The following is a 26,195-nucleotide window of genomic DNA, read 5'->3' as shown; positions in this document are numbered from 1 at the left end:
TTAGGAGGAGACAGACATTGGGTCAATCTGTGGCAGTGTGAACTTTTAAATAATAAACTAGATTTCTTTCTAGTAAATTTCCCTTCTCTATAAATATCCAAGTAGATACTAGATGATTATCTGAGAGTTTTAGAGGAGGAACACAATTTTTCCTTTAAGTGACAGGTTAGTGTAGATACTATCCAAGGCTCCTGACAACTTCTGTGAACTTAGGGTATGAATTTTTTTTTAAGATTTTATTTATTTTTTAGAGAGAGGGGAAGGGAGGGTGAGACAGAGGGAGAGAAACACCGATATGAGAGACAAATATCAACCAGTTGCCTGTCATACATGGTCCAACACCAAACATGGAACCAGGCATGTGCCCCAACAGGGAATCAAACCAGTGACCTTTCACTTTATGAGGTGATGCCCAACCAACTGAGCCACACCAGTAAGGGCAATGATAAAGTTCTACAAATTATGTTTAAGTGAAAGACTAATTTAGGTTAAAGCTTTAAAATTTATTATATAAAAATAAAAGCATACCTTGGCCCAGGTTTTGGAGTTTTGCCAGCCTTCAGCTCATCAATAATTTCTTCCATATCCTTAGGTGTAAGATCCTCCTACAAAAAAATATTAAAATTATTTTCTACTATTCAAATCTGTGTAAATTCCTAATATCACTTAGTTATAGTTTGTCTCTACAGACTTACAGGTTAGTTACAAGGCAGCAGCAACTGAATACCTTCTATATACTCATATAGTACATACTGCTAAATGCAATATACATGAAGAGCTGCAGCTGAAGAGGCAATACAGACTAGTGCTTTGAGTCTAATAGTTCTGCATTTGAGTCCTCACTCTAGTAATCCTCGACAAGTTACTTAGCCTCCTTAAGTCTGTTTCTTCATTTGTAAACCTACTTGAGAATTCAATGAGAAAATATATAAAATAGAACAGTGCTGTAGCAAATGTTAACAAACACTAAGTCCTTGAGAAAACACTGAGATGTCAAATAGTAACTAGAACCAGCAGGCATAGCAACTTAAAAGTAGATGACCTAAAGATCTATTATCCCAGTGATACCTTCTTTCTTTCCCAGGTGAAATTCATGGTTTCAAATTCATTTAATTTTTGGAGGGAAAGTTTAAAAAAACTTATTTTTTAAATGTTTTATTGATTATAATGTTACATTTGTCCCAATTTCTTTTCCTTCTGCACCCCTCCACCCAGTGACCCCCTCCCTCCAGTCCATGTCCCCCACTTTTAGTCCATGTCCATTGGTTGTGCATATAATTCTTCTCAACCTCTTCCTGTCTACTCCATTCCCCTCTATGCTTCTTAATTCCTGTACCATCTCCCTCCTTTTCCCCCTTCCACCTCCCTGCTGAACTCCCCACAATATGTTCCCCATACCTATAAATCTTTTCCCACTCTCGTTGCCTACTTAGCTTGCCTTTGTTTCGATTCCCTAGCTTCTGTTGTTGTGGTGGTGCAGTTTTCATTTTAATGTTTATAGTTTTGATCCTCCTTCTTCTAAACCAGTCCCTTTAACATCTCATATAATAGTGGTTTGGATCTAATGAACTGCTTCAGTTTTCCTTTGTCCTGGAAGCACTTTCTCTGCCCTTCTATTCTGAATGACAGTTTCGCTGGATAAGAGTATTCGTGGCTGTAGGTTTTTGCTTTTCATTCCTTTGAATATTTCTTGCCAGTCCCTTCTTGCCTGCAGGGTCTCCTTTGAGAAATCAGCTGATAGTCTAATTGGGATCCCTTTGTACATAATTCTTTTCTTCTCTCTTGCTGCTTTTAAGATTCTCTCTTTATCTTTAATTTTTGACAATTTGATTATAATGTGTCTTGGAGTGGTTCTCCCTGGGTCCAGTTTATTTGGAACTCTCTGTGCTTCCTGGACCTGTAAGTCTATTTCCTTCCCCAAGTTCGGGAAGTTCTGCTTCATTATTTTTTCACAGAATTTTTCTGTTTCTCCTTCTTCTTCGCCCTCTGGCAATCCTATAACTCGAATGTTCGTTTGCTTTATAGCTGTCCCAGAGGTTTCTGTGACTCTCCTCATGTTCCTCCCTTTTTGTTTCCTCTTTCTGCACTGGTTGACTGCTTGTTCCTTCCCTATGTTCTGATTTATTGATTTGATCTCTGGTTTTCATTTCCTCACCATTTGTCATATGTGTTTTCATTCGTTTCAGTGTGACTAGCTTTCATTCTTTCCCCGTCTTGTTCCAAATCTTTTGTTAATTCTGTAAGCCACCTTATGACTATAGCTCTGAACTGAGCCTCAGAAAGATTTCTTATTTTCTCATCAGTTAGGTCCCTCATCTGCTGCCTGGTGAGCTGCATCACCGGGATTTCAATCATGGTCTGTTTCATCCTGTCAGTTTTCTGTTTACCTTTGTTTCCTGGGCGGGCTGTAGGGGGCAGCGCCCCGTGCACTTGTCACTACCTGGAGACCGGTGACCTTTTTCACCGCTCTGTGGCGCTTTGTGAGGGGGCGGGGGTCCAAGATGGATTCCTGCCATTACTCTATTCTGAAAGACAGGGTGGCTTCTTCCCCATGGCCTCACCGTCCAAGGCAATGGGGTATCTGCCTTCCCCAACGCTGGAATCGCGAGCTGCCAGGTCTCAACTGCAGCCGGGATGGCTCCCCTGGCGTTTCTTACAGTCCTGCCGCTATCCCCGCTGCTACCACAGGCAGCACAGCCCGACCTTTCCGTCCAGATTCCAATTTCGCCCCTCCTACCCGTCCAGACGAGCACTGCTGGTTTATAACTTCATACACTGGGCTTCCATGTAGTTTTGTTTTCTGGAATTTCTAGTTATCTTTTGTTTTGAAGTAGTTGTATTCCTACTTATTTGTGGAGGGAGACCAGAGGGTGTCAGTCTAAGCCTTCATCTTGGCTAGAAGTCTAAAAAACAAACTTATTTTTGACACATTTATTTTAATGATCCTGAGCCTCCAAACCCCATTTCAACTAGAAGTGCCATACATTTTATACACCACACCTGTGCAAAACTTTTAGTTCAAAAAAGTGTTATTTTAAATAACAAATATAATTAAAACACATAAAGACATGCACTTGTGTGCCTAGCTGCTGCAACCTAGGTTTAATCAAAACAGTCAAAACAGAATGGCAAGATTAAACTAAGAGAAAAATGCCTAACGTATATTATATCCCCACCCCCTTCAAAACTGTTAAGTAATTAACAAAATGTTTTGTAGTACCCTAGTACTATACTAGAGAAATCATGATTCAATACTGTATCTCCAGTGCACATAAAAGAGCTATAATACTGGTTGAATTAAACATTTATGAAAATAAAAAGCTGCTTTCAAACTTAGGGTTTAACAGATATTCAGGACTTCATAGCTAGAATAAATATTTAAACTCATCTAATGATTTTATTCCTCCCCATAAATTTTTTTATAAGAATTTGAAAACAGGGGCATTTGGCAGATTCGGTAGGTGGGGTGCTCTTGGAAGCGGCTACCCAGGTTTCTGTGGAGCCACTTAAGTCGTATTCCCTTAAACCCTGCTTTGCTCCCCAGTGGATATGACCCCTTAGCTGGCATTTTGCATCCCAGTTGTTTTGTGATGAAGTCGTCTTTGGGAATTCAGGAGGAAGAACCTATGGCTTTTTCTCCCATGTGTGACCAGTTGCAGGTGGATGGCTCATTAAAAAAACATGAACAGACTTTTAAACTAGTAGGTGTTAAAAAGATATTGAGCAGCTTTATGAAGCTGTACCCACAGCTTGGTAATGTGTTTAAGATTAAGGACAAAATTGGAGAAGGCACTTTCAGCTCTGTTTATCTGGCTATAGCACAGTTACAAGTAGGACTTGAAGAGAAAACTGCTCTAAAACACTTAATTCCAACAAGTCATCCTATAAGAATTGCAGCTGAACTTCAGTGCTAACAGTGGCTGGGGGACAAAACAATGTCATGGGAGTTAAATACTGCTTTAGTAAAAATGATCATGTGGTTATTGCTATGCCATATCTGGACATCTTGAATTCTCCTTCCTTTCAAGAAGTATGGGAATATATGTTTAATCTGTTTAAAACCTTGAAACGCATCCATAAGTTTGGTACTGTTCACCATGATGTTAAGCCCAGGAATTTTTTATGTAATAGGCACCTGAAAAAGTATGCCTTGGTAGACTTTGGTTTGGCTCAAGGAACCCATGATACAAAAATAGAGCTTCTCAAATTTGTCCAGTCTGAAGCTCAGCAGGGAAGTTGTTCACAAAATAAATCACATTTAATTACTGGAAACAAGATTTCATTGAGTGGCCCAGCAGCACCTAAGGAGCTGTATCAGCAGCCCACCACAAAAACTTCTGTTAAAAAGCCCTATGCAAATACACAAATTCAGATTAAACAAGGAAAAGATGTAAAGGATGGATCTCTAGGCCTTTCTGTCCAGCACTGTTTTTGGAGAAAGAAATGTCAACATACACAGCTCCATTTCACATGAGAGCCCTGCAGTGAAACTTATGAAGACGTCAAAGACTGTGGATGTAATATCTAGAAAGTTAGCAACAGAAAAGAAAGCTGTTTCTACAAAAGTTATGAATAGTGGTGTGATGAAGAAAAGTACCAGTCCTTGCCCAGCCAGCCAGACCTGTGACTGTTCTGCAACAGATAAAGTTTGCTGTATTTGCCTTTCAAGGGGACAACAGGTTGCCCCGAGGGCAGGTACACCAGGATTCAGAGCTCCAGAGGTCTTGACAAAGTGCCCCAATCAAACTACAGCAATTGACATGTGGTCTGCAGGTGTCATATTTCTTTTTTTGCTTAGTGGACGATATCCATTTTATAAAGCAAGTGATGATTTAACTGCTTTGGCTCAAATTATGACAATTCGTGGATCCACAGAAACTATCCAGGCCGCTAAAACTTTTGGCAAATCAATATTGTGTAGCAAAGAAGTCCCAGCCCAAGACTTGAGAAAACTCTGTGAGAAGCTCAGAGGTATAGACACTCGTCGTCGGCAGCCGTCTGTCTCGAGAGACGATGGTGTAGCTTCTTAAGAGTCTATCTGCACCGCCGAGAATGGCTGTGCAGTCCAACTCGGGAGTGACATGGTATGTCTCCTCCCGTGTTGAATCGACATCTTGCGATGACACTGAAGCCACAGAGCCTGGGCAGGGTAATATGGAGGGTCTGCTGTTGCCCATGCAGCAGACCCCCCCTCTCTTCGCAGCTGAAGGGTCCAAGGGAAAGACGGAGTCGATACAGCTTGGCTTCAGGTGCGCCGCAGGAGTTGCCGGTGTTGACTACAACGTCAAACCGCCTTAGGGACTCCGGCTCCGGATTTTCTGTCGGGGTTTACTCCCTTAGCCTTTCCCCTGAAGAGGTATGCCGCAAGGCAGCGGAGGTTTTTTGGAGTCAGAGTTTTCCTTCTCTGATGTGCCCTGACTGGAAGATCGAACCAGCGACACTTAGCTCGCAGGCCGACGCTCAATCCACTGAGCTAAACCAGCCAGGGCTAGTATAGACACTAACACTCCCAAATTAACAAGTGATATACAGGGATCTGCTCATGATCCAACAGTTTCAGAGAAGACTGACCATAAAGCTTCTCACCTCGAACAAACACCTCAAGCACAGTACTCAGGAAATTCATTGTATAAAGGGCACAGAAATGGCTGTGGGGGTCATTTTTATGTGAACACTACCAACTTAGAAGGCTTAGACAAAGTAACTGATGAAGCTTATGACCTGCTTGATAAACTTCTGGATCTTAATCCAGCTTCAAGAATAACAGCAGAAGAAGCTTTGTTGCATCCTTTTTTTAAAAGATTTGAGTTCATGAATATTGTTATTCATGTTTGCTGTTGTGTATTGTGAGATGGGGTGAAAAAGTTCTATGTACAGCCATAAGTTCTTGATTACAGAAGAAGGCAGGATGAATAATTTATTTTGAAGTTTTAGTATTTGCTCTCTTGGCAGATTATAGAATATGAATTAAGATTACTTGTGGTGCTTGGAATAGTTCTTTGGACTAACAACATGATCTTTTGAGTTAGATCGACCTAAGGAGAATCAGCACTTTAGTTTCCCTAATTATTTGTCATTGCCATATGCAGTTTTAGCCTAATACCTAGGGGGTTCAAGGTGCAAGTCTGAAAATTAATGGATGTGTTAGGGATTAAATGAGTCAAAAGACTTGCTTTATTGGTTTCTTTCAGCAATGGGCTATGCATACCTTTGGAAAACTCAACCTGGTACTGGTGCTCTAACCATTCTGTAGGTTAAGATAATTTCCTGTTCTAGAGGCATATATTAATACCTTTTATCAACACTAAAACAATGAGAAAGTATTTAGGGGGGTTATCACTTAAAATTGAGTTGAATTTATCCATTTAAAAAAGTATTCTGGAAAGCATTTACTTTGTGAATTGCCATTTTTTAAAGTGGTTTCTCTCATGTTTTTTTGGTTTTTTGTTTTTTCTTTTGCCTTCTCTACCCCCACATTACACATTCTTCTTGGAAATTATATGGGGCTTTCCATAAAGTTTCTGAGTGGTTTGTTAAATATTATACGTGTTTATAGTTGGGAACTTAAAATAATGCATATATTGGTAGATAAAGGGAAGCCACAGGACCAAAGTGAAGATCGATAGTCCAAACTCTTTTCTTTTTCTTTCAATGTGTATGCTTTTTGTTTTTTAATGCACCATCTTAGGTATAATTAGGTAGCTGCTAAAAGGAAGAGTGAGCACAGAATTGAGAATATTACTGGAGACTTCTCTGCCTGGAGTCATCCAGATCTCTGTTTTGTCTAAGTTGATCCTGTTCAGAGAAGGCTGCTTACTGGAGTCTTGACTGTGGTGGAAACAGAGATAATGAAGTAAAGCAGAAAAAGACCAAAGATAGAGGTTTATGTATTACTACATTCCAAAGTGATATACATCAATGATGGCTTATCCAACTTTCTATGAGAGATAAGTCTGGGGATGTGGATTTATCCAGAAATCTCCATTATTAGAAGTCATAGAATATAGAACCAGCTTAGGGACATATAACATTCATTTTATCTTGAATGCTGAAGTCAGTATGTCTACCTACTCTATTTGGTAAGTATGGTATATATATACATATATACCATTACAATTGATGGCTCTGTGTTATGCTGTAATCTTTTTTTAAAAAACTTGAAATGATTTTGAATTTGTATGGTTAATAGTTATCCTTTTATATATATATATATATTTTTAAAGAATTTGAAAGCTAACATGAATACCCATATTCCTACATAGACTGAACAACTTTTAAGTTGCCAATTTGCATTATGTACACCTATGCCCTTTTTTGGGCTGTACCATTTGAAAACAAGTTGTAGACATTGTAACACTTCACCCGATACTTCAGTAAGCCAGCTCCTAATAAGAAAATTTTCTTAAATAACATAATGCCATTACCACACCTAATTAACTAACAATAATTCCTTAACAAAATCAGATGTCAAGTCCACATTCTAATCTATCTAACCATCCTCAAAATGTGGTAACAGTTTTTTCCCTAAGTAGGATCCAATCAAAGTTTATGTAACTATTGCATTTTATCCATTCATCAACTGAGATACATAAAAGTTAACTGCCTTGGCAAAGACTATACCATTACTAATTGGAAGAATCTTTAGTTCTTGAATAAATCCGTGGGCTACCATATTTAGTCTTATAATACTTCATATAAAGCCTTGATTGGCTAATTCCTTCTTAAATCAAGGTCTTCATTATTATGAATAAACTGTTAGAAATGTAAGAAAAGGGGAAGTTGTTGCCATATTTTTAAAGGGCTTTTCTTTAAAGTATGGGAAATACATAAGAAATTTAAATCACTGATCATTAAAATAAAGAAAATCACTACAAGGAATGAGAACACCCTAGAAATCTAACAGGCCAAAGAAATCAAATTTCATCTTCATTAAAAAAGGTTATAGATATCCATTTCAGGCATTATGGCAGAATAGCCAACCTGATTGAATTTCCTGTTGTACCAACTATAAATGCTTTTAAATTTCATCAATACATTGGCAAAAAAGAAATACCCAGAAACCAAAAACTAAAAGAAAACCCAGATAGAGAAGTAGAACACCAAGCATACTTGGCTTTAGGGTTTCATAGTCTAAAGCAGCAATTTTCAACCGGTGTGCTACAAGAATTTTTAAAATATGAAATAACTCACTAGTTAGTGACACTGACCTCTTTTCCCTTAAGTTGTGAAATAAAAAAATAACAACAGCCAACACAACAGTAGCTGCCCAGTGTGAATGAATCAAAATTATACCTCCCTGGCCAGGTACTCAGTTGGTTGGAGTGTCATCCCATACACCAGAAGGCTGTGGGTTCAATTCCCAGTCAAGGCACAGATTGAAATTGTGGGCTTGATCCTGGGTTGGGGTGTGTATGGGAGGCAACCGATCAATGTTTCCCTCTCACATCTCTCTCTCTCTAGCAAATCAGTAAACATATCCTCGGGTGAGGATTTTAAAGAATTTAAAAAGCACAACTTGTGATACCTGGCTAAAACAGTACTAAGAGAAAGATATACCATCTCTATAAAATTAGTTAGAAAAAGCAATATAGAATTACATATTAGTATGGCTGTATATTTAAAAAGTTGAAAAACATGTAAAGGAAGAATACACACTAAATTTATGATAGTGGTTGTCTCTGGGAATGAATGGAAAAGAACAGGATTTTGGGTGGAAATGAGAATGGTTTACTTGTGTCTATAGCTTATCTCTACAAATAATAATAAGGATAGAAATAATTTCCTGAAGTGTGGGAAATGTTATCTGTTAAGTCTTGGTGGTTATTTTCTGTAATTATTGGATTGGCCAAAAAGATCTTTTTTTTTTTTTGTCTGTAAGATGGCTTTAGTAAGCACTCAATTGTCTTTAACTTTATTCAAAACAATTCTTTTAAATTGTATTGTGATAGCTGTTTTATCAATGTGCATTTAAAACAAAACTTATCAAAACTGGTGAATTTTTGTGTAGCCATTTTAATATTTAAGATGGAAGAAAATATAATTTTCAGCACATTATGCTTTATTGTTTCAAGAAAGGTAAAAATGCAACTGAACCACAAAAAGAATATGTGCAGCATATGGCGAAGATGCTGTGACTGAGCAAACGTCAAAAATGATTTGCGAAGTTTCATGCTGGGGATTTCTCGCTGGACAGTGCTTCACAGTTGAGTAAAACAGCTAATGTTGATAGTGATCAAATCGAGACATTAATTGAGAACAATCAACATTATACACATGGGAGATAGCCAACATACTTGAAATATCCAAATCAGTAAAGTTATTGGTGAAAATGAAGAATGTATCTTTTATTCTATGGAAAAAAAAACATGGACTTTTTGGCCAATCCAATATATGTAAACTACTAAACTTTCATAATTTAAAAGTTTTACAAATATATCATTATCTCCTAGAGTTAAGTGCAAAATTTTTTTAAAGTAAGTTTTTAAAAACCATCTGGTTGACAATAAAGAAGAAGCTAAAACTGGCATATTTTCCCCAGGCTGGTGTGGCTCAATGGGTTGAGCGACAGTCTAAGAACTGAAAGGTTGCTGGTTTGATTCCCCGTTAGGTCACATGCCTGGGTTGTAGGCCAGGTCCCGGCTGGGGACAGCGTGGTGCAAGAGGCAACCAACTGATGTTTCTCTCCTTCTCTTTCTCCCTCCCTTCCCCTCTCTCTAAAAATAAATAAAATCTTTAAAATTGGCATATTTTTATGAAAGGTTTTGATGTTTGAAAATCAAAGAATAGGATACCAAAACAAAAACAAAACAAAAAATAAAGAAGAAAGAAAAAACCTTCTAGGTATTTATGTCAACAGTTTCTTCTAAATGAGTAATTCAGAAACTAACATTTACAGGAAGATAAGTATGTTAAATATGACATCATACAACTTTAATTTATATTAAGTGAAATACTCACATAGTAGTTGTCATTTATTTGAACCATTGGTGCATTTACACAGGCCCCTAAACATTCCACCTCTATAAGAGTGAAAAGTTTGTCAGGTGTAGTCTCCCCAACCTTTATTCCTAAAAATATATAAATAATCACTGTAAGGACAAGATTATATTTTAATAGCAATATGATTTAAGGAAAAAAAAAAAAGAAAACAAACCAACAACATATTATGGAGGTATACTAAAAGTATTTAAGAGCACTAAATTGCTTAAAGAAAATGCTATATAATTATACTAGAACATTCAAGGATTTCTTAAGTGAACTTATTCCTTTAAAAAACAATCAAATTTCAGGGAACTCATCTCCAGGGTTTGTCAGAAGCAGTGAATCAGACTGCACTATTTTCATTTTGACTGTGATAATTAACAATTAACCAACTAAAATCAGTCATACTATCATACTGGCAAAGACTCAGGACACTGCTAATGTAAAACATCATTAAGAATGTGAGGAAAACAATTACCCTGATATCTTAAAGGAAGGCATTTGGTAAAATACAGTAAAATCTGACACAGCAATTCTACAGTATTCCCTCACTTATCACAGGTATTACTTTCTAGACCCCCCTGTGATAGGTGAAAATCTGCGAAGTAGGAACCTTACATTTATTTTAGTATTTATATATATTTTAAGGCTTTATAAACCCTTCCCATACACTTATAAACCATTCCCAGTGCCTTATTAACCTTTCCCACTCCCTTATTAACCTTTTCCACACTTTTATGAACACTACTTATGTTCTTAAATGTATTCTACACTCTTAAACCTACATAACTTTAACAACATACATATATGTATATACTATCACAATGAAACTTAATTTTATAAACAATGAAAACTAAAATTCCTAGAAGCTTTTCCAACATACTTCATGATTACAAAAGAAAAGGTGAAAATTCAGCTTTGAGACTAAGAACTACGAATGCAAAATATGAAAAATAAAGGTAAACAAACAGGATGACAAAAATTTACTCATGAAGTACAGATCTAGTAAGATAGCAAAAGATGGAAAAGTCAGGTAGAAGTAGGTCAACTCTAGAAAGACAATTCTAATTTTCATAAAAGTTATAAATATAATGTGTCCCATACCAAGCTTTTTCTGAATGGCCTCCAGTATGCTGTCAGAGTTTCGAAGCATGCAAGGTGTAGTAGTGCAGACCTGGATATGATACTTTCCAACTGGCTTTCGATTATACATTGTATAAAAAGTTGCTACTTCATAGACTCTCATTGGAGGTACTTGTAAAACTTCTGCAACCTAAAAATATTAGGAAATTTTTAAATAACATAATCATAAGGTTTAGTAATGGAGCTTTAGGTATGTTGTAAAAAGCGTATTTCAGTATTGCTTAAATTTCATAAAAACAAGAAAGTTCTCCAGAAGTAGAAAATATACCTGTATTTGGTGTTTGCAAGGTATAACCCCTTAATTTTTAAGAACACCTTACACTTAAACTACACGAAGCCCAGAGGCTAATGGTGACCCCAATCCTCATCTCTGCAAAAGGATCATTTCCCTTCAAATCTTTGTCTTCCATTATTAAGAATTTCTACTCTGATCATTTCAACTCATTATTTTGTAATTTAAAATTTCTAAATGGCCAAGAATTTAGTGGCCAAACTCTAATAAACTATTTTTTCAACAATTTTTCAAAAATATATAGTGCATGCAAATGGTATGGCAACAGAAAAACAGTTGAGACTCAAAGCTTACCTACTAGCTTATATTGATTTACATATCTACCTACACACACACACACACACACACACACACATGCGCGCGCGCACGCGTGCGCACGCCACCCTCCAATACAATCCCCACCTTACCATTTCCTATGGATCTTACAAACTAGTACTTCCCAATCTTTCACATCAAGGTATTTACAGAAAATACTTGTTTTGACATATTGGGCAGGGCACTGTAGGTGAGGAGTGAGGGGATGTGGGGAGTTCAGGACAAAGGGACTCACTATTTGAGCACAACTCTCTTGGTCAGAGCAGGTCTGTTAGGGCAGACAAGAGTTTGTTTTTAAGCTGTTTGCTAGGGCTGGCTGGTTCACAGTCTATCATGACTATAATCCTGGCTACAACTTTTCTGGTGATCTAATATTATTAATCTATCAAGTCTTAAGATTTGATATCTGGCATTCTTAAAAATTATGTATATATCCTCATATTTTGACATGAAAGCTCATTAAATGACATTTCAGATGACATATATGTTGAATTTTCTCATATCAGGGATTCTAAAGGAAAGTAGTCTCAAAAGACATATAATCACAGCTCACCCGTGATTAATTTGGTGGTAATAACCAGGTACGAATCTGTAAATCTGGGGAGCTCTCTCAAAATATACCTGCTGGAGCCTAAAAAAGACACTGGCGCCCTACCACAGGGAGTAAAGGCCCTGGTGTCTAATTTGAAAAAACTTCCCTGGGGCTGCTGCTGTGAACCACAGGAATGGTTAACGAACTAATGCATTAGTTTCTGCATTTTATTTTTGTTTTAAGGTTGTGCTTTTCTCTGGGGTTTGAGAGAAACAGTAACATTAAAAGTCTCAAAAGTAAAGTATAAAGAATCTTGATTCTCTTCCCTATGGGCTATTTCCTGCTTTTCACACATACACATCCATTTCAAAATAGAACAGGACAATATTTTTTGAAATGTTCTCATATTAAGTTTCTCATTTATATTATTTTGCTCTGCTAAACTCAGCAAGACTTCCAACATGCTTGTCATTATTAAAAACAAATTTGTGCAAAAAGTATCTATAATTTAAAAACATACCTCAATAATTATTTAGAAAGCTATTATAATATGGAAAACAATGTGTAACCCTAAAGAAATGACTGAAAATTTAAAAACTTATCTTTGTTTACTAAGTATAGTATCAACCACGCTTGCTTTATAGCACTTTTTCATAGTTAAAAAACAAACAAAAAAAGTAGGGATCCACAACAGGGTTAGGGTACTATGCAAAGAAAGTAAGAGATCAATGAATTAAATCTACTCTGCATTTGAGATTCCATTAGACAAATTGAGGACATTCCCATTCTCCAAGAAAGATGATAATGGCCTAGCTTAATAGACCAAACAAAATTTAGAAAGTGAAAAAGAAGAATGAAGCAGGGCATAATCTCTGCAAGAGTCAGTAAAATAGAAAACACATTGAATTGAAAATAGTTCCCAGCCCTTATGACTTGGAAATTGTAACATAACACTTGGAAAAGATCTTCATTGCAGATGAGGTAGTGTGTCCAGAGAAAAAGCAGACTTCTTAGCTCAAAGTCAAATATATTTTTCCATTACATCACACTGGTTTATTAGTTTTGTGATTCTCATAAGAATCAAATAATATATGGTTTTGTATAGCACTTTGTAAACTATACACTATAACATAATACCACACAAATGTAGTTATATTAATAGAATGAGTAAACTTGATATTGGATTAGTGATGAAAATATTAGTAAAAAAATGAATTTTAAATATGTATGAATAGACTAACTTTACTTAAATTGGTCATCCATAGTATTTCTGTAGGTTGCTGATTCGATACTGAGGTGCTACAATCAAGTGTTGTATACCATGTTTTATGTATTAGATTTTTGTTAAAACTTGTTGCCAAAGATAAACTAATAAAAAGTTTCACCCTTGGCTATAAGCAGATCCTTTAGCTACGAGCAGATCCTTTTTTTTCTAGTGTTTAAATAGTACATTAATTTTCAGAATATTCTGACAGCAAACGGCAGGGGTACCTCAGCACTAGCCGTTATTCGTTTTCGAAGTCGTGACAAGTGCTGAAATCAACTAGTACCAAACAATGAAGCATTTTCTCTTCCGGAGCGGCATTGTGACTCATACAAGTTCTAGCAAGTGTGATGAGTCCGGAGCAAGAGTTGAGTGCTGAAACATTTTTTTCTTGTCAAAATGCAACAAGTACAAGGTTTGACAAGTTCTGAAGCCAATGAGTACTGAGGTATGACTATATACACATTTGGAATTTTTTCTCTTTATTGTGGTCATTTCTCTCAGAAAGGGGTAAAAAAAGAAAACCTCACTATAATGCCTTTCCTATTTCCTGAAATGATTTAAAACTCTACCTTTTCAACATAGATCAATGGAAGAGAACAGACAGCCCAGAAATAAACCCATGTCTTTATGGTCAATTTACAAAGGCGCACGAACATACAATGGAGTAAAGATCATTCTTCAACAAATGGTGCTGGGAGAACTGGACTAGTACGTGCAAAAAAATGAAACTATACCACCAACTTACACCACACACCAGAATAAACTCAATATGGATAAAAGATTTAAGTGTAAGTCAGGATACCATAAAAATCCTAGTGGAAAACATAGGCAGTAAAATTTCAGATAGCTCACGTAGCAATATTTTTGCCAATATATCTCCTAGGGCAAAGGAATTAAAGGAAAAAATAAACAAATGGGACTACATCAAATTAAAAAGCTTCTGCAGAGCTAAAGAAATCATAAACAAAATGAAAAGGAAACTGTATGGAAGAACATATTTGCCAACAATATAGCAGACTAGGGTTTGATCTCCAAAACATAAAGAACTCATATGACTCAACACCAGGAAGAAGCAATCTAATTAAAAAATGGGCAAAGGGCCCTGGCTAGTGTGCCTTAGTGGACTGAGCACCAGCGTGTGAACTAAACTGTCACCAAGCGGATTCCCAGTCAGGGCACATACCTGGGTTGCGGACCAGGTCCCCAGTAGGGGGCATGCAAGAGGCAACCACACACTGATTATTTCTCTCCCTCTCTTCCCCTCTTTCTAAAAATAAATAAAATATTTAAGAAAAAAAATGGGCAAAGGACCTGAATAGGTACTTCTCCAAACAGGACATACAGCTGGCCCATAGACATATGAAAAGATGCTCAACATCACTAGCCATCAGAGTGAATGCAAATTAAAAGCACAATGAGTTATCACCTCACACCTGCCAGAATGACTATCATCAATAAATCAACAAACAACAAGCGATGGTGAGAATGTGGAGAAAAGGGAACCCTAGTGCACTGTTCGTGGGAATGCAAACTGGTGCAGCCACTGTGGAAAAAATGTACGAAGTTTCCTTGAAAGATTAAAAATGGAACTGTCTTTAGACCCAGCAATTCCACTGCTGGGAATATACACTAAGAGTCCCAAATCACCAATTCAAAAGAATTTATGCAGAATTTATGTTCATAGCAGCACTATTTACAATAGCCAAGATTGGGAAATAGCCCAAGTGCCCATCAGTAGATGAGTGGATCAAAAAACTGTGCTACACTTACACAATGGAATACTACACAGCCTGGATGGATCTGGAGACTATTATGCTAGGTGAAATAAATCAGTTGGTGTAAAACAAATATCATACGATCTCACATATAAGAGGAATCTAATAACAAAATAAACTAATGACAAAACAGAACCAGAGGCATGGAATCATGGAACAGACTTGATAGCTGTAAGAGGGGAGAGGGGAGGTGGATTGACTGACAGATGGTGAAGGGATTAGTCAAAGAACATACATGAAGGACCCATGGACATGGACAATGGTATGGGGATTGACTATGGACGTTGGAGTGGGCTGGGTGGGGGAAGGAGAAGGGGGAGAAATGGGAAATCTTTAATAGCATAAATAATAAATAATAAATAAAAATTCTACCTTTTCGGTTCTCTGCATTACTAAGGGAACAAACAAAAACACAAATGTAATTTGAGGAAACATAAATGATTAAAGGTCTTCGAACTCTTATATTTTGACATTAATGACTGTCAGAGGAATTTCTACACATGGGAGTTACCATACACAATCTCACCTCTTTTTGAGCTAACGCAAAAATAAATTCAGTACCTTGTTCATAGCCGAGATGGGCAACCATCCATTCTGTCTTTGGGCTAAATCCAGGACTGGAAGCACAGCTGCTGCTTTATGCCCTTCTGGATAGTTTTTTACAATTGCTTCTATTCTCTGTATCAAAGAAAAAGCACCTGTTTTTATACACCTGGGACATACTACATATTTTGTAAATTATAATGTTAATTTCATCATACCTTATAGTTCTCTGGTGTGAAATCAAATGGAGTATCTGGGTTATTCTCAGGCGTATCTCTGTGCTATACAAAAGGAAAATATATATTCTAAAATGATCAAAATTCCTCAAAAGTGTGAATAACTTTGCATATCACTGTTACTGGTCATTTAATTACTTCACTTCATTTTCAACATGATACAAATCAATCTATCCTTGCATCAAAAAGATGGCTAAATCAGTTATTAAATACACATGTGATGAGTATGATTACCAAAGTAATGTTAGCAGAATTCAAAATTTTAGAAAATTTTAGTAATCATTATTTAATGTTTAAGAGAAGTAGCTTTAGGACCAAAAGAAACAAAGGATTCTCCAACTTTTAATTAGAGGAATCTTCTAATGTAGTGACAAAACATTACTAATTATTGGAAGCCTTATGAAGACAGAATTTGGAGTGTGAACATACATGCATTTTTCCAAAAGACAGTGTATCAAACTGTCAAACGAACTCACTACTTTAAGGAAGGCACAAAAGCACCATCTCTTTCCCACATAACAGAGACTAGTCAACAGCTAATTTTCCAGCAAGAAGCTTTATTTTTTTTCTCCATAAAGAGCAAATCCTCTTTAAAAACTGACAAGAAATGGCATGTCAACAGAAAATCAAATGAGTCACACTGAGATTAACACTTACATTGATTAATGTTTTGTATGCAAGGTGAACACAGAACTGAATCTCTTAATATGTTAACTCTCAGTTTTTCTTCAAGGACATAAAAGAGGAAAAATGAAAACTTTGGAAAATGATCTCAAACATGTGGCATACTTGATGTTTTTAGACAAAGATGATAAAATACTAAGCAGGAATCTACTTATCAGTAGTATGCCAACTAACATTAAGATTCACCCTGGAAATAACTCAGTTTACAAAACTGTACCACTAACTCTAAATCATACAAGTCCAGTAAATTGCCTTTAGACAATACCAGATTAATACCTGAAAACTGTACCTTTGTCAGAGATGGGGGATAAATTACCTTATCCCTTCTGAATTGTGCAATTAAGGTGGGAGTTCATTGACCTTTATCTGTAGTTAAACCTTTGAAACCAAAAATATAAAAGCCAACTGCCAGTGTATTCACTCTCTTACTAAATTCGACAAGTTTCAAATTAGTGCCATTTTGGGATTCCCCAAGTTATAGCCTCAGAATCTTCAATGAGCCAACAACTGAGTTTTAAGAACACAAAGTGTGAAAATGGGTTAGGGCTCACTCACAGTAATTTCACCAAATAATAATCTAAATTATTATTCCCATAGTTGTCCTGGTACCAACTTAAACTTGAGAACCACACATCTTTTGAAAAGTAGTGAATTCAATGAACTATATTTAAATTCCCACAATGGCTAGGATATACCAAAGACATGGCTATTTAAAATATTTTGGATTATTATAATAGATTTACCCAAATTTCCAAGTCTTTTCATTGTGAAGAAATCTAAGTAATAACTTACCACAAATAAGGCTCCTCCAGCTCCATTTTGCACAGATGTCTTGTGCAAATTCCTTATATGTCTTCCCTAAAATTTTAAGAAAATTTAGTAAATCACAAGCCTTAAGAAATTTTTCATAACAAAATACTTTAAGATCCATAACTAAAAACAATAGAATCAACTTACAGAAGTAAAAGATCTTAAAAGATATGGTCTACCACCCTACACCCTGCCCATTCTATTTTAGGAGGTATAAAAAAACGGAGACCCAAAGGTAAGGTTACTAACTTGCTTAAGGTCACACATAACAGTTAGTAGACGAACCAGGATCAAACCTACATCTTGAATTGTGTATTCTTTCTACAACACTCTGTTGGCATACATTTGGAAGAGTTAATATACCATTAACTTACTGCCTCTCACTTTTGTCTGAATCATGCTGGATGCCAGCTTTCATTTAGTGCAGACATTCATAAACATATTTTCATTCTGTACGAATGAGTCATATACTCTGTATAAATGAGTCTGTGTCTTCCTTTTTATTTTTTTACATTATTAGTTTAGAAACTTCTGCTATACAAATAGTTTCAGAAAGCTTCTTATAACGGATGTTATGCAGATTGACCATACTGAAATGTTTTGGAAGAAATCCATTTGGCTTCCCTCTCTGTTGCATTTTATTTCTCTTTGCTCTTTTGTTCCACCATTTCTACCTTCTCCATCCCCTACTCCTCCGAAAAGCAATTCAGCTATTGTTCAGAAACCCTCTGATTTCTGAGTTTTACTAATCATAGATGGTAGGACACTGAATTAAACCAAGCATGGAACTGACAAAGAGCTGGACAATTCAAAGAAGGTAAACATAACAGAGAAGAAAAGGCAGTGATATAACACAGTCACAATTAGGTCCAAATAATATTTCAGTTAAAGAAGTTAGTTTACATAGAGCATTTGCTTTAATTAACAAGACAAGACCCAGGTCCAGAATGTGAGATATAGGTATAAAATATGGGAGTAAAAAGTATTGCTGTTAGGGTAATGAGGAAGGGCAGAAGTCAGTTGACTAGTGGTACACAGGAACCTTCAACTGTTTAGGTTTTGTTTTTTTCTTAAGCAGCATGTGGAAAGTGTTTATTATATCTTTTGTGTCTGAAATATATGACAATTTTTTAAAAATGCAATACATATCAAGAAGACAGCTTATGTGTTCTTACACTTTTATTTAATTTCTCCCAAATTGCTTCAGGGTTAATCTGTGAATTAAATATAAGGTTATGCCTATAACCCCGATTTGCCTGTTCAGAACCTGGACGGAGATAAACATAAAACTAAGGCCATAATTCCCAAATAATACTATAATGACAACATCAACATAAAGCTTTGAAAGATTAACTGAAACTAATATTTAGAAGACAGTACCTACAACCATCTTATCTCAGACATGATATATATGTATATATACATATTTTAAATCAAAGCAGAATTTTTACATAGTAACCACTGAATTCCTTAACTGAATTCTTAAGAGAAAACAAAGGATTTCATGATAAAGGAAGGAAGGATTAATTTAAGAGTAGGAAAAGTATCCTATCCTCTCTTAACTTCTGAACTCATTTTCTGCTTACTTTGCTGGCTTTTTATCCACTCTCCCAGGATATGTGTTTTCAGGACTCAGGTCTGTTCATTCTCCCGGCCCCCAAGTTCTGTTCTATGTTCTTTACAGATCTTTTGCCACTGAGCTTATCTGTTTTCATCTATTAACTATGCTGATGACTCTAGAACCTTAATACACATATGATAACAAAAAGTTAACAGCTAGAGGTCATGAATGCATACAATGCCATGAGAAAAATGAGTAAATACGAACAAAAATGTCACAAAATTCAAAGTTAATAAATTTACCAGTAATTAAAAACATGCAATGTTAATGAGTTAACATTTTCACCTATGAAATTAATAGAGTTTTCTTAAAAGATAACAATTCTGTTGAGTGTATGGAGGGCATGCTTACACATTAGGTAAAAATTGATAATCTTTTAGGAAAGCAAATTGACATCATGTACAGACAAAAGGAAGTTTCTATCTTTAAATTTAATAATCTTAATTTTAGAAATTTATCCTAAAGAATAGATAAAAAGCCCTGACCAGTGTGGAGCAGTTGGCTGGGCATCATTCCGCAAAGCGAACGGTCGGTCACCCGTTGGATTTCTGGTCAGGGCACATGCCTGGGTTGCAGGCCAGTTCCCAGTCGGTGGTTGTGGGCGTGCAAAAAGCAACTGATCAGTGTTTCTCTCCCTCTCTCTCTCCCCCGTTCTCCCCTCCCTAGGAATAAATAAATATATATATGTATATATATATTTTTTTAATAGTAGAAAATGAATATAATGTTTTCTATAAAAATGTTTCATATAATGACTGTTACAGCAAAATACAAGCAACTAAAAAATAAAAAGCCCTGTGCAGAGAGGTTCTAAATAAATATTAATAATTCCAACAAAAATCCTATTTCCTAAAAATAATGACATAGAAAAATAATAACACATGAAAATATTCATCGGGCACAAAACAAAGCTTATCACCTCCACTGTTAATCCTATTTCTCCTTCCAATTTCCCTGTACATTAAATTAAATACCACCAATCTCAAAGCTAAAACACTTCGGTATTTGATCCTTTCCTTATTGCTCTGTCACATACCTTTATTTAAAAGAAAAAAAATAGAGATAGTCTTGAAAATTGATCTTTGGGCCTATGGAGCTATATATTGGAAAATTTATTGAGGCATTCTTTGGCTGACATGTGATTCAGTACATGCACATGAGCTTACATACATGGAGACACTTATATCCAAAAATAAAGTGTTTTAAAGTGCAAACCATTGAAGATAAGACTACTACTGTTTGAGAACACTTAGGAAAAAGCATCTAACTTATAGGGAAAAAAATGGAGTTTCAGATTAAATTTTTATAAAGATTTGTATATAGCCCATCACTATACCACTTACTATCATGCAACCTTGCACAAATCACAATTATTTTAAGCCTCAATTTCTGTACCTGTAAAACAAGGATATTTACTTATTGGAGTGTTTTAAGGTTCAAATAATGAAGTGTCTCTGAAAGCACTATATAACCTGTTAAAGCTTTATCCCATCTGCTTAGCTGACACGTGAATAAAATATTTCAGATCAAAAAAATAAAGATTTAAACAACTGAATTTTTAAGAATCAAACAGATAATTTAAAATCCCACTTTGTTCTAGATCAGTGAAATATGTCATTGGTTTTTTAATAGGGATTGCATTGAATCTATAGATTGTTTCAGGTAGTATGGACATTTTAATGATGTTAATTCTTCCAAACCATGGATATTGCATATGCTTCCATTTATTTGTATCTTCCCCATTTTCTTTCTTCAATGTTCTATTGTGTTTTAAGTACAGGTTTTTCACCTCCTTGGTTAAATTTATTCCCAGGTACTTTTATTTTTCTTGCTATAGTAAATGGGATTTCCACCCCCTACTTTCTCTTTCTAGTAGTTCATTGTTGGTGTACGTAAACGCCATCAATTTCTGAATATTGACTTTATATCCCACTACTTTGCCAAATTCACTTATTAGGTCAAGTAGTGAAATAAGCCAGTGGTTGAAAGATAAATACCACATGATCTCACTGATAAGAAGAATCTAATGAACAAAATGAACCAACAAGCAAAACAGAACCATAGACATGGAAACAAAGAACAGACTGACAGTGGTCGGAGGGTGGGGGGGTGGAATAATGGTAGGAAAAGGGGAACAGGACTAGCCAAAGAATATGTTGAATGACCTACAGACATGGCCAACAGTGTGGGGAGTGACTGTGGGAGCAAGGGTTGGTCGGGGTGGAGGAAGGCAAAGGGGGAAAAATGGGGACAACTGTAACAACAATAAAAAAATAAATAAAATTTAAAAGAATAAACTGCTTTTTTTTGTAAGCCCCCACAATCCAAAAAATCATGCTTTGTTTATTGACCCTAACAAGAGTCACTCTCAACAGACATAAAAAGAACAGATTACTGAGTTCCTCCCATTCGCACATTTTGTATTTATTATTTTTAAATATGCTTTATTGATTATGCTGTTACAGTTGTCCCAATTTCTTTTCCCTTTGTCCCCCTTCACCAAGTGACCCCCTCCCTCCAGTTGTCACCACTCTTAGTCCATGCCCATTGGTTGTGCATATAGTTCTTCTCAACATCTTCCTGTCTACTCCACTCCCTCCTACTATGCTTCTTAATTCCTGTACCATCTCCCTTTCTTTCCCGTCTTCCCCCTCCCCACTGACCTCCCCCCAATATGTTCCCCATACCTATAGTTCTTTTCCCACTCTCGTTGCCTACTTAGTTTACTTTTGTTTTGGTTCCCTAGCTTCTATTGTTGGTTGTTGTGATACAGTTTTCATTTTAATGTTCATAGTTTTGATCCTCTCCTAAACAAGTCTCTTTAACATCTCATATAACAGTGGTTTGAATCTGATGAACTCCTTCAGTTTGACTTTGTCCTGAAAGCACTTTCTCCGCCCTTCTATTCTGAATGACAGCTTCACTGGATAGAGTATTCGTGGTTGTAGGTTTTCATTCCTTTGAATATTTCTTGCCAGTCCCTTCTTGCCTGCAGAGTTTCTTTTGAGAAATTGGCTGAGAGTCTTGTGGGGACCCCTTTGTATGTAATTCTCTTCTTCTCTCTTGCTGCTTTTAAGATTCCCTCTTTATTCTTAATTTTTGACATTTGGATTACAATGTGTCTTGCTGTGGTTCGCCATGGGTCCAATTTATTTGGAACTCTCTGTGCTTCCTGGACCTGTAAGTCTATTTCCTTCCCCAAATTAGGGAAGTTCTGCTTCATTATTTTTTCACATAATTCTGCAATTTCTAGTTCTTCTTCACCTTCTGGCAACCCTATGATTCAGATGTTGGCCTGCTTATAGCTGTACCATAGGTATCTGAGCCTCTCCTCATTTTCCTCACTTTTCGTTTCCTCTTTCTGCACTGGTTGACTGTTTATTCCTTCCCTATGTTCTGATTTGTTGATTTGATCCCTGGTTGTCCTTCCCTCACCACTTGTTTCGTATGTGTTTTCATTCATTTCAGAAGGACTACCCTTCATTCCTTTCCTGTCTTTCTTGTTTAAGATCTGCTGTAAGGTCTGTAAGCATTCTTATAACCAAAGCTCTGAACTGTGCCTCAGAAAGATTTCCTATCTGCAGGACCGTTATATATTTGCTGTCTGGTCAGCTGTGTGATTGGGATCTCTACCATGATCCCTGATACCCTGACAGGTTTGTGTTTACCTTCGCTTCCTGGACAAGGCTGTCACACCTCCTACGCTATAGGGGGCGGAGTCCCGTGCATTCGTCACTACCAGGCAACCCTTCTGACCACGCTGTGGCGTTTTGTGCATGGGGGCGGGGGTACAAGATGGATTTCTTGCCGTTTACTCTCCACTGAGAGACCGAAAGCTTCTTCCTCCATCCCCACACCCTCTGGGCCTACAATCCAAGGCACTGGGGGGGTCAGCCTTCCCGGTCATTAGAATTGCAAGCTGACGGGTCTGGTCTGCAGCTGGGGGTGCTCCCCAGGCGCTTCTCGCCTCCCCTTAAATATGGGTGTTGGTGCTTACTGCCGTCCCAGTGCCATCGCCAATGCTGCCGCCACCAGTACAGCTTGACCTCTCCACCCCGGCTTCACCCCTCCTACTCGTCCAGACGAGCACCACTTCTTTATAACTCCATACACTGGACTTCCACGTAGCTTTATTTTCTGGAACTTCTGGTTATTTCTGGTTTTGTGGTAGTTGCAGTACTTCTTAGTTGTGGAGGAAGACGGAGTGTGTCAAACTAGGCCTCCATCTTGGCTGGAAGTATTTATTATTTATATCCACTTAAGACTGATTTTTCTCATGAAATTTTAAATGCCTGAAAAATACCATCTCCTTCCTCTCTACTGAAATTAACACATAAATTTCTTTTTTACTTAAAGTGGGAAAGGAGGAAGAAGTAGTGCTGATAAACAATTTTCCATGGGTCTCAGGTTTCTGCACATCTTCTGAGCAGAGGCACTAAACACTAATAGTTTTTGTTTCAGAATATCTTTTCAAGGATTTTTGTAGAAAATGTCTTCCTCTGCGGTAAAGAATGGGCAGATATTCTTGCAGCTGTGGTTTGTCTCCTCAGTGGTGATGCACAACATTCACATGGGCCCTGGCTGGTGTGGCTCAGTGGGCTGAATGCCAGCCTGTGAACCTAAATTTCCCAGTTTGATTCCTGGTCAGTACACATGTCTGGGTTGAAGGCCAGGTCCCCAGTTAGGGACATGCAAGAGGCAGCCAATTGATGTTTTTCTTGCATATCAATGTTTCTCTCCCTCCCCTTCTCTCTAAAAATAAATACATAAATAAAATGTTAAAAAAAAAAAAAAAGCATTCACCTGGGCTGCTCCATGTCACTCCCATGAAATTTGAAGGTCAAGAGGAACCAACATGAACATGAAGCTCATGCTGCCTGCGATGCTCTGAGTAATAAAGTCCTCTGTCTCTGACCCAAGAGTCTTAGCTAGCATCCATGAAACTGAGGCAGGTTAACTTTTTGCTTGCAAGTAGAGTAAAACTTCAGAACCGTCACAGTTCTTGACAAGAAGGTCAAATCTACAAATACCAAAGTCTCTGTGCTGTACTGATTTTTTAAAATATAGAAAATATTATAATATAGAGAATAGTATATAAAGAATAAAGGAGTAAATAATATGAATATAGATATTAGAAAAGAAGACAATTAACAGTAGCTTTTTCTAAAGAGAGGGACCAAGGATCTGGAGTGGGAGGGAAATTTACTCATAATATATGCAACATATATTAACATATTTACCTTTATCCTTATTCTTTACTCCTAATATATAACGTACATTTTATATTTACTACAATATATATCCATGCATACTGTTTGAATTATTGCTATGCATGTGTATCACATTTCAATTTTTAAAACTGAGAAGTCCTGCCCTGGCTGGTGTGGCTCAGTGGATTGAGCACTGGCCTGTGAACTGAAGAGTTGCTGGTTCAATTCCCAGTCAGGGCACATGCCTGGGTTGCAGGCCAGGTCCCCAGTTGGAGGCGCACAAGAGACAACCATACATTGATGTTGCTCTCCCTCTTTCTCCCTTCCCCTCTAAAAGTAAATAAAATCTAATAAATACACGAAAGGACATTATTTCAGGTCTGTGTGTTACTCTAACAGTTTTCTAGCTGATTTCACCAATCCAAATCATCTTGCCTAATGTCTAATGTCACCAAACTAATCTTTAAAATACTGTCCTAGACTTCTGGCCAAGATGGAGACCTGGACTGACACACTCCGTCTCCCTCCACAACTAAGAAGGAATACAGCTACTGCAAAACCAGAAATAACCAGAAGTTCCAGAAAATAAACCTACATGGAAGTCCAACATTTAAACAAGTAGTGCTCATCCAGATGGGTAGGAGGGGCGAAGACAGGGTGGAGAGATCAAGCTATGCTGCCAGTGGCAGCGGCAGGACTGTGATAAGCACAGACACCCGTATTTAAGGGGAAGCGAGAAGCGCCTGGGAAGCACCCCCAGCTGCAGGCTATACCCGTCAGCTTGCGATTCCAACGCTGGGGAAGGCAGACCCCCATTGCCTCGGACTGTGAGGTCCAGAGGGTGTGGGGATGGAGGAGGAGGTGGCAGTCTCTCTCAGCGGAGAGTGAACGGCAGGAATCCATCTTGGACCCCTGCTCCCACACAAAGTGCCACAGTGTGGTGAGAAGGGTCGCCCCATAGTGACGAATGCATGGGGCTCCGCCCCCTATAGCATAGGAGGTGTGACAGCCATGCCCAAGAAGGAAAGGTAAACAAACCTGTCGGGATGGCAGGGATAAAGATAAGGGATACCAATCACACAGCTGACCAGAAGGCAAATACAGATAGATAATCTTTCTGAGGCTCAGTTCAGAGCTACAGTTACAAGACAGCTTACAGAAATAACAGTGGGACTTAATCAAGATGGGGAATGAATGAAGGTTAGTCCTGCTGAAATGAATGAAAACACATACAAAACAAGTGGTGAGGGAAGGACAACCAGGGATCAAATCGACAAATCAGAACATAGGGAAGGAACAAACAGTCAACCAGTGCAGAAAGAGGAAATGAAAAGTGAGGAAAATGAGGAGAGGCTTAGATACCTATGGTACAGCTATAAGCGGGCCAACATCTGAATCACAGGGCTGCCAGAAGTTGGAGAACTAGAAATTGAAAAATTATGTGAAAAAATAATAAAGCAGACTTCCGGCCAAGATGGAGGCTTAGACGGACACGCTAGGTCTCCCTCTACAACTAGAGAGGAATACAACTACTTCAAAACAAAGGATAACTAGAAATTCCAGAAAATAAAACTACACGGAAGCCCAACATATGAAGTTATAAACCAGCGGTGCCATTTGGGCAGGTAAGAGTTAAAGAGGGCAGTGCTGTTTGCGGTCAGCGGCGGGGCGGCGAAAAAACCCGGCGGCAGTCAAGCCCCTGGCAGTGCGCGACCCCAGCGCTGGGGAAAGCAGCCACCGCATCGCCTTGAACAGTGAGGCCCAGGGGGGCGGGAGGACGGATCCC

At 37.4% G+C, this 26,195-nt stretch overlaps 1 protein-coding gene and 1 pseudogene across 1 annotated transcript in view; one reads left to right on the top strand and one right to left on the bottom strand.

The window, feature by feature from the left end:
• NDUFV2 (NADH:ubiquinone oxidoreductase core subunit V2) overlaps positions 1-26,195 on the bottom strand; it is a 49,651-nt gene that overhangs the window by 10,293 nt on the left and 13,163 nt on the right. The window contains exons 2-7 of the mRNA XM_090285804.1: positions 17,561-17,626; positions 16,067-16,129; positions 15,867-15,983; positions 11,086-11,254; positions 9,958-10,067; positions 529-605 (exon numbers count right to left, since the gene is read on the bottom strand). Coding sequence (XP_090141930.1) covers positions 529-605; positions 9,958-10,067; positions 11,086-11,254; positions 15,867-15,983; positions 16,067-16,129; positions 17,561-17,626 — 602 coding nt within the window. The remainder of the gene's footprint in view (positions 1-528; positions 606-9,957; positions 10,068-11,085; positions 11,255-15,866; positions 15,984-16,066; positions 16,130-17,560; positions 17,627-26,195) is intronic.
• On the top strand, positions 3,591-5,850 carry LOC150002886 (cell division cycle 7-related protein kinase pseudogene; annotated as a pseudogene).

The sequence above is a fragment of the Furipterus horrens genome, unplaced genomic scaffold, assembly GCF_987537825.1.
Source record: "Furipterus horrens unplaced genomic scaffold, mFurHor1.1.pri manual_scaffold_8, whole genome shotgun sequence".
Classification (NCBI taxonomy): Eukaryota; Metazoa; Chordata; class Mammalia; order Chiroptera; family Furipteridae; genus Furipterus; species Furipterus horrens.
Note: the sequence above shows the minus strand (reverse complement) of the source record. Positions and strands in the feature narration are given on the sequence as shown.